The sequence below is a fragment of the Miscanthus floridulus genome, chromosome 17 (genome assembly GCF_019320115.1).
Source record: "Miscanthus floridulus cultivar M001 chromosome 17, ASM1932011v1, whole genome shotgun sequence".
NCBI lineage: Eukaryota > Viridiplantae > Streptophyta > Magnoliopsida > Poales > Poaceae > Miscanthus > Miscanthus floridulus.
Window position 1 is genome coordinate 16,459,401 of NC_089596.1, and position 9,151 is coordinate 16,468,551.

Sequence of the window (9,151 nt, forward strand, 5' to 3'; positions counted from 1 at the left end):
TAACGGATGACCAAACAACTATACCCCGTTATCTGAAAATTCTGTATATCCTTGTCAGGTTGTCTCTACTGCTCAACATTCTTTTTTCTAAGCTATACTCCGTAATTGGCAGCATTACTGAAGAATAATATGCCGTTGAGTCTTTCATAGAATGTTTTTTTGGGGTTCCTGAACAAGTGAACAACATATTCAGCAGTCAACACACGACCTAGAATTTTTTAGAATAATGGAGTCACCTGTTTGAAATGTCCACATATGCGCTTACATGATCACGTTCTAGATGTGCAGACTATGAATGAATTCTTTGATTGATTTTCTGGGGAGGTCAAATTCGTCACTGGCTAAGTCAGCACTGTAGCATTATATACTTTTTTTACTTACATTACACCAATATATATACATACAATAATTAACCAAAATTAAAAAAATGTCAATTCTTCGACGTCACACTGTCGACCAGTTCAGATCGCTACAAACTTCGATCCAGCAGGGCACGCCACACGGCACGTACAAAAAAATGAAGCCGAGATTGAAACTAATAAAAACTCGCGCGAGGACCGAGGACTCCTGCTGTGCGGCGCCATGCAGCGGCGGCGACCAGGAGCAGCGCACCGGCGCCCCTTCCTCACGGCGGCAGCGGCGGCCGTCCCGATCCAACTCCTTCTTCTCCTCAGCGCCGTCGTGGCGGCCGATGACGCGGCGGCGGGCACGCCGGCGATCCTGGACACGGTGTGCGCGGCGACGCAGGCGGCGGACCCGGAGGGCTTCGACGTGAGCTTCGTGACCACGCTGGAGATGATCTACCAGAACGTGACGCGGTCCGGGTTCGGCGCGGCGGGCTCCGGCGCAGGCAACAACACCGTGTTCGGGCTCGGGCAGTGCATGAGCTACCTGTCCTCGACCGACTGCCAGCTCTGCTACGCGCAGAGCCGGGTGAAGCTGCCGCACTGCCTCCCCGCCGACGGCGGGCGGATCTATCTCGACGGATGCTTCCTCCGCTACGGCGCCAACAACTTCACCGCCACCGCCACCGACGCCAGCGACACCGCGGTGTGCTCCAACGCCACCGCCACTGTCGCGACGGACGGGACCGGGTTCGCGGCGACCGCCGCCGCGCTGGTGCGGAACGTCACGGCCGCCGCGCCGGCCGCCAAGGACTACTACTATGCGGCGTCGGCGGCGTCGGCGGCAGCGGCGTTGCCGTCCGGGCGCGCGCCGCCGGCGTACGCCGCGGCGCAGTGCTGGAGATCGCTCAACGCCAGCGCGTGCACCGCGTGCGTGGCCAATGCGCGTGACCGGCTCCTAAGCATGTGCCTCCCGGCCGCGCCCGAGGGGTACGGCCTCAACGCCGGCTGCGTCGTCAGGTACTCCACGCGGCCGTTCTACCTGCCGGCCAGCGCCGCCGCCGGCGGCGGATCGTCCGGTGAGTCATTTCCACCTCGTACTGCCCTTTGAATCTCCCCACTTCGTTACAGAGAAAAAAAGGTCATCTGTTAGACTTTCTGGTCTGTTCTTGTTTTGGTCCAAAAAGTTTCACGCACGGGGACGATCACAGAAGCGTGCCGTGTCTGAATTTTAGCGATAGCAACTCCAGCTCCTTCGTGGATGCGAGCTAGTATCATGCAAATACAAAAGATGAAGAGGTTTAAACTGCTAAATCAGTAGAGAAAATTCTCACAGATGCTCTTTGGGTTTTCTTCATGGCAGGGCGGCGCATTGCTGTCATCGTGGTCGCTTCGGTCTTCTCGGCACTGGCGGTCATGGTCATAGCATTCATCTGGACAAGAATGAGGTCCAGATCAAGAGATGATCTCCTCCATGACGGTACGCAGCATTGCAATTGCAATGCAAACCTGAAACCCCTCCGGTGACAAGTCTTTGACGCCGTGCGTAATGATGTGCGTGCGACAGACATGGACGGGTCCGGCGAGATGATCCGCGCCATCGCGGCGTCGCAGCTGAGCTTCAGGTACGGGGAGCTGCGCGCGGCGACGGACGAGTTCAGCCAGATGAACAAGCTCGGGCAGGGTGGGTACGGGTCCGTGTACAAGGGCGTGCTGTCGGACGGGCGGGAGGTGGCGGTGAAGCGGCTCTTCTTCCACACGCGGCAGTGGGCGGAGCAGTTCTTCAACGAGGTGAAGCTGGTGAGCCAGGTGCAGCACAAGAACCTGGTCAAGCTGCTCGGCTGCAGCGTCGACGGCCCCGAGAGCCTCCTCGTCTACGAGTACCTCTGCAACACCAGCCTCGACCACTACCTCTTTGGTAGGTGTATATCTACTCAATTGGTGACACAACACGCATGCAGATGCAATTTGGATGGATTCTGAGTTTCTGACTGACATTTCTTCGATGCATGACATGAAATTGCAATGCAGACGCGTTCAAGAAGACCGCGCTGGACTGGGAGCGGAGGTTCGAGATCGTGCTGGGCACGGCGGAGGGGCTCTCCTACCTGCATAGCGCTTCGGAGGTCAGGATCATACACCGGGACATCAAGGCCAGCAACATCCTGCTGGACGAGAGGTTCAGGCCAAAGATCGCCGATTTCGGCCTCGCCAGGAACTTCATGGAAGATCAGAGTCATCTCAGCACCGGCCTCGCCGGAACTTTGTGAGTCCGACCCAACCAATTTCATGACTCAAATCATCATATACAGAAGTATATATAGTAAATCCATCTTCTCCTGACTGAAGAAATACGTACGACGAACTTTCCCTCATTAATTTGTTCCAATTTTTTGCACAGTGGATACATGGCTCCAGAGTACATCGTCCACGGGCAGCTCACGGAGAAGGCCGACATCTACAGCTACGGCGTGCTAGTCCTCGAGATCGTCACTGGCCGGAAGAGCCACAACTCGGTGGCGTCATCGGCAGAAGGCCTCTCACTCATGGCACTGGTATAGTACATCCATCCCGACACCACACCTATTTTCATTTTTCAGACAGGCACTTGCTTTGCTGTCACTGTAGCATTTCAGGGGGGGGGGGGGGGGGGGGGACCTGACAGATAGAGCTAAGGTAGTAGTACTACTCCTGTTCTTTCTTCAGATATGGAGGCATTACAACGCCGGCACCCTGATGGAGCTGCTGGACCCGAACCTCCGCGAGCAGTGCACGGAGGAGGACGCGCTCCGGGTGTTCCACGTCGGCCTACTCTGCGCCCAGGCGTCGCCGAACCTCCGGCCGCCGATGTGGAAGGTGGTGGAGATGCTGAGCGGCAGGGATCACAAGATGGTGCTTCCCCGGCCGACCCAGCCGCCGTTCATCAACGTCAAGGGGTCGAAGAACGCCAAGAGCGACGACAGCTCCGGGTCGGCGTCGCTGCTGTCCAACTCCGACAAGTCGCCCTTCTCGCTGAACCAGCTGTCAGTCAGTGGGGTGCAGGGCAGGTAAAAGGTGTGGTGTGGATGGCGTTGTGTTTGTAATTAACTGTTTTGGAATTGTAGAAGTAGAGGATAGGTTTGACTTTGATTTTCTGGCCATGGATGTTTGTTGATTTGATAACGTACTTTGATGGCCCTGTTCGCATGTCTTATGAGCCGTACTGTTTCAACGAAGGAATAGTGTTTCTCTCTCCCAACAAATCAATGAACAGTACTTTCAGCTATGGCTTTTGCAGCGAAGCGAACGGGGCTGATGGCTATGTCTAAGTCTTCCGAAGAAAGATTCCTGTTTTGTAAGTAAAACATCCAGAAAATGTTGATCAACCTTTAGTATTCTGCAAATATTCGGAGCAGTACAGCTAGTCTTGTGGACCATTGTTGCGAGGAATTTTCGCATGTGATGTAGTATAATTGTGAACACCTGAAAGAAACTAATATATTTCAAAGTATAAAAAGCGGACATTTTTTACGAAGATTAATCCTAGAAGGTGTAATACAATTTAATAAAGACATATGTGTCTCTCTTTTTTTACTTAAAAACAGCACTTTTGCCATGTACCATTCACAGGGATTGAGATTTTATCTAAAAAACAGAGATTGAGATGTATCACCTAACAACAGAATACAGCTCCCAGACTTCTCCATCGTAGATGAAAAAAGTCACAAGAATCCACATACAGACCATCATCTCATGAATACATAAACCAAGTGAAAATCAGACGAATCATGCTGCTACAGCAAATTAAAACCAATTAGCCGCCGCAGTTCCCGTGAGAAGCTGGAGCAGTAATGAACCCCGGTTTCGGTTTGGGAAAGTCAAGCAAACAGATAAGCTGAGACAGAAACCAAGACTTACTACTTGGGAGCTACTAAGAATTGGTCCGGATGGATGAGCTGGCAATTTGAGTTGAGAGCTGAAATAGCTGTTACTCTCCGGGTCAGTTCAGACAGGGATTCAGATTTCAGAGGTGCTGCCGCTGCCTGGAATGCTGAGCTTTCTGGCTGTGCGATCTCCTTACGAGTAGGTCGTTGTCGAATTGTTTATGCAAGTTTGTCAAGATTTGCTGCTGAGGAGTGAATGGACCAGCAGCCAGCAGCCAAATGGCTTGGCTAGTGAAGCGATCAAGCGAAAGAATATTGATGAGGAAGCTAGCTAGCTGTTAAGTGTTCGCCGCCGCCCAAGACGGAGACGGTTCAACAACTCGTATCAGTGTTCGTTGAAGCTGAAGACAGGACGTAGCAAGCGTACTGCTTGACGCCTTCTTCAGGCGAGCGTGTAGTGTAGGTCTACGCAAAATTTTATGAACAGAACAGAGGACGACTGTCCCAGTGTCAGACTGTTGGGGTAATGCTACCGTCCGCAAGGTCGCTCCACTCATTGCCGCATGTGCCGCTCGCCTAAAAAAATCAAATCCCCACGGAAGCTTGTCTCCTCCACTCCGCGCTTGTGCGTGTTGCGGCTTCACGGCGCCGTGCGGCCCTTCCGACCGTCCCAATCCGCTACGCTTCCGCCTCCATCCCGCGCCACCGCCGCCATCCTCCGTGGCGCCGCCCATCCCCACGTCATCTCCATCTCCTGCGGGAGAGGAGGAATCCTCCGCGTGAGGTACGCTGCCAGCCACCCCACCAACCGCAGCTGCCGTCGGACCCGGTTGCCGACGCCTCACAGTCCACCTCCTGGCTCCATGCGCGTGCTCGACGAGTGCAGCGGTGCCTCCGTCCCTCGCCGTGCTCAGGCCAAGCGACCAGGAGAGTAGGGCGTCGTTGGCCAGGCCCAAACCAGGCGCAGGCACAACTGGCCACTGCCAGGACGCGTCACTATCCTCGGTTACCGACTGACCGAAAACCGGCCATCCCCCGCTCTGCGCTGCGTCGTACGGAAGAAGGGTGAAAAACGCATGTTGAGCGTCTGTTTCAAATGTTTCAGAAGTATGTTGCAAGTGTTTCATACGAATGTTGTAAAACTGGATGGCTATTGCACATGTCGCAATGGTTGTACACGTGTGTTGCAAGATCATGTTCTTAATGTTTTATCTGTTTTTTTTTCTAATGTATGTTGCAAGTATGTTTATCTGAATATCACATATGTTTTTACACATATGACACAAGTGTTTTATCTAGATCTTGCGTATTTTACAATGGTTTCAAGTGTTTTTGCAAGTGTTCCAGACGCATGTTTCAAATGTTTCATTTGTTTTAGTCGTATGTTACAATTGTTGCATTTGGATATTTCAAAACTAGATCGAGTGTTGCATCTTTCTCCTCGCCTTTCTACTGTCTTGCCTCGGTATCAGGCACGGGAAGCCAGAGGCGGTCCCCATTGGCGCGGGCAGACCTAACATGCTTGCGGGCGGATGCAGCAGGCGAGACATGGGCGGGCAGATGCGGGACACGAGACGGGGGGCAGCGACACAGGTGTCCGGATGTCTTGGCGCTAGTCACGCCCCTAGAGCAATGCCCACGGTGTGTTTGCACAATTGCAGTATTGCACTGTCGCACGGGAAACTAGATCAGTTCTTATATTTAAATTTGAGATTTTGCATGAAAGGTCGTATAAAAATGCTAGAATAAAAAATATGACAGCACAGCGCCCCAGCAACATGGATATATTTTTAAATATTTTCAAATTCGTTTTTTTTTTGCCAAAAATAAATTATCCAAACCAAAAATTTTCAAAACTATACTCCTGCCTCCGCTTGAAACCGGCGGGAAGTACTTACCACCGGTTGAATTGTCTGTATTTCCTTTTCTCCGCACATCACCTTAAAAAATCATAACTTTTATATTTGAACTCGGACGAAGATAAAACTTCATACGAAAGGTGTAGAGAAAAAAGATCCACAACTTTAAATTTATGAATTTTTCATTGGAAGTTGTTTTGATACCGAAAAAATTGATACAAGTTCAGATCTTTGACATTTGTAAATCTAAACATTATATCGATTATTTTGGTATCAAGAGAGCTTTAAACGAAAATGTTGTGAAATGTAAGGTTGTCGATTTCATTGTTCAATATACAATTCTTATATACATTGAATTGGATACAACTAATATATAACTAGGGATGAAAACGGACGGAAACGGGCGGAAAAACTCCTCTCCCATTTTCGTTTCTATATTTTTAACGGAAACAGGATCGGGTTCGGAAAAAAAACGGAATTAAAAACGGATGGGGATATACGGAAACAGACAAATATGGACGGAGAGCCGGAAAAATAAGTTAGAATAACATGATCAAATATCTTGAGTATACATGAACAAAGTCACAAAATAATATACACGTACGAAATTATCGGTCCAATATTCACTAGTATACCATGTGTTAACATGTTAACATGCATAATTTATGATTAGTAGGTTTATGAACATACCAATTTCTAAACATATCTCACATAGATTGAAAACGGGATGAAAAACGAAATAAATACGGGTCAATTTTGGATAAAAACGGGATCTCGCGGAAACGGACGGAAAAACCCTTTTTCCGTATCCATAAATACGGAAACGGGATCCCACAAATACAAAAACGGACGGAAGAAAGTAGAAAACGGAACGGGATTTTTCCGTCCGTTTTCAACCTTATATATAACCTAGGGTTATCAAAAGAAAAACTTTAACCAACATGCATTTGGATCTTAATAACGGATAAATAAATAAATAAATCATCGTACAAATTAAAATTGTTTTTTTCAAGAAAAAAAGTTGAATTCAGCTAACTCAGTGAGTTTTTGGTGAGGTGGAGTGTCAACTGTCAATGCTTGAAGGATCCGTAGGCCTGCAGTATGGTGGAGATGAAGGTGATGAAGGCGACGAACTCGGCGACGACGGCCCATGGCACGGTGAAGTAGTTGCGCTGCACGTCCGCCCACATCATGAAGAGCGGGTGCTGGCTCCGGTCCCGCAGCTTGTGCAGCGTCTCGCCCAGGTAGCTCTTCTCCAGCTCCGCCGCCGCCTCGCTCGCCGCGCCCACGCGCTTGAAGAACCGCGCCACGTCCTCCTTGCTCTCGCTCCCGGACGACGTCACCACCTCCGCCGCCACCAGCACCCCCGCGTCCTCCGGCGACTGCACCAGCTTCGCCATGAGCCACACGTACGCCGACACGTCCCCCGTTCGCTGGTCCGCGGACTGCTCGAACGCCATCAGGTTCAGCAGCAGCGGCGCCGTCCGGAACTCGATCCGCAGCTGCGGCAGGCGCAGCCGGTCCTCGTGCGCTAGCTTCACGGCCAGCGGCACCGGGCCTAGCACCGACGCGATGCCCGCGGGCGCCTTGCCCGTGCTGCCGCCGCGCGCCTTCTTGAACCGCACCCACATCCGCTTCAGGTCGCTCGCCGATGGCAGGTCCTCCGGCCCGTAGCTCGCGCGCCACCGGCTCTCCTCGGGCAGGATCGGGTACAGCAGCGGCACCAGGAGCAGCAGCGGGAGGCGCCGCAGCAGCCGCGCCGCCTCCTGCATCATCTCCACCGGCGCCGCGTTCTGGAGCCGCGGCGGCGGCTCCCACGTGGCGCGCGCCGCGGTGACCATCGCGTGGAGCAGGTGCAGGATGTGGCAGACGTCGTTCGCGGCCGGCAGCCCCTCGCTCATGTCGCGGCCCTTCTCGCCGGCGAGGTAGTACAGCACCAGCTTCATGAGCAGTTCCGTCGGCTGGTACCCCGTGGTGTCGAACTCCGGCAGCCTGGTTCTTTTGATGAGGTCGACGAGGACGAAGAACGGGATCTGGTTCTCGGCCAGGACGAGGTCGACGGACAGCTGCACGGGCCCGAACGGCGTGGCGTGCAGCGACGCCGCCTCCACTCCCGTGGCGACGTTGACGAGGTGCTCGATGATGAAGCAGCCGTCGAGCACCAGCATCTGGATCAAGTCCTCGGCGCTCATGTCGACGTCCTCGGCGGCGTACATGGCGCGGGCCTCCCGCTCGCGCACGGCGATGAGGCGGACGTAGTTCTGGATGACGGCGAGGTGGCTCGCCGGGTCCGGGTGGCCGCGGGAAATGAGGCTGTGGAGGTAGGCCATCTTGATCCGGTAGCCGGCGCGAAGCCGGCTGTCTGAGGCGTGGAGCGGGCCGATGGCGACGAGCCCCGGCGTGTAGGCGTCCCGGTTGTGCTCGCGGACGTGGTCGGGGACGCGGGACACGCGGAGGGTGTTCATCATGATCCGGTGCTGCTCCGTCGCCGCCGCGTCCTCCTGTTGCTGCATCAGGCGGCGCGCCAGCCACTCCACGTGCACCGTGATGTCGTCGCCTGCCATGGCCGCTGGCCAGGAGCTCGTCTGGTTGGCTAGCTAGCGATCCACGGCCGCGGCACTGCAGGAGATCGCCATGCGTGCGCGTGGACATGTATTATATAGCTCGCATTCGAGTGGCGAATCAAGCTAAGAACGTTGTGAAAAGCGACCAACAAGTAAATATTTATAGTTTTATCGTGTGTTGTGATCAGATATGGCCTAACACTCAATGACACATGATTTATACTGGTTCAGGCAACATGTCCTACGTCCAGTGCTCGAAATTTGTTGTGGGGTTACAAACGAGTAGAAATAAGAAGAGGATGTTAAAGGCCGGTCGGACTCTGAACCGGAGGGCCAAGAGTGACAGGGGCTCTAACGTGCGTTAAGTATTGGAGCGTATGCTCTGTGTAGCTTTAGAGTTCGAGAGCTATTGTGCTATTCGAGTTCTCAGATCCTCGAGTACTTGAATCGTCTACTTTCTCTTTTTTAGGAGAGCCGGAGAGCCCGTCCCTGAGTAGTCAGAGAGCTCATCCCATTTTATA

The 9,151-nt window shown here is 52.8% G+C and overlaps 2 protein-coding genes across 2 annotated transcripts; one reads left to right on the top strand and one right to left on the bottom strand.

Annotated features, from left to right (window-relative positions):
- Positions 1-529: 529 nt before the first annotated feature.
- On the top strand, positions 530-3,688 carry LOC136517359 (cysteine-rich receptor-like protein kinase 2). The gene is made up of 6 exons (XM_066510909.1): positions 530-1,423; positions 1,708-1,824; positions 1,912-2,262; positions 2,376-2,610; positions 2,746-2,899; positions 3,051-3,688. Exons 1-6 carry the CDS (start codon positions 583-585, stop codon positions 3,393-3,395), a joined length of 2,043 nt encoding a protein of 680 aa, XP_066367006.1. The 5' UTR covers positions 530-582; the 3' UTR covers positions 3,396-3,688.
- Positions 3,689-7,086: 3,398 nt separating this feature from the next.
- LOC136517360 (UPF0481 protein At3g47200-like) lies at positions 7,087-8,663 on the bottom strand. The gene has a single exon (XM_066510910.1). It carries the CDS (start codon positions 8,628-8,630, stop codon positions 7,137-7,139), a length of 1,494 nt encoding a protein of 497 aa, XP_066367007.1. The 5' UTR covers positions 8,631-8,663; the 3' UTR covers positions 7,087-7,136.
- Positions 8,664-9,151: the final 488 nt, after the last annotated feature.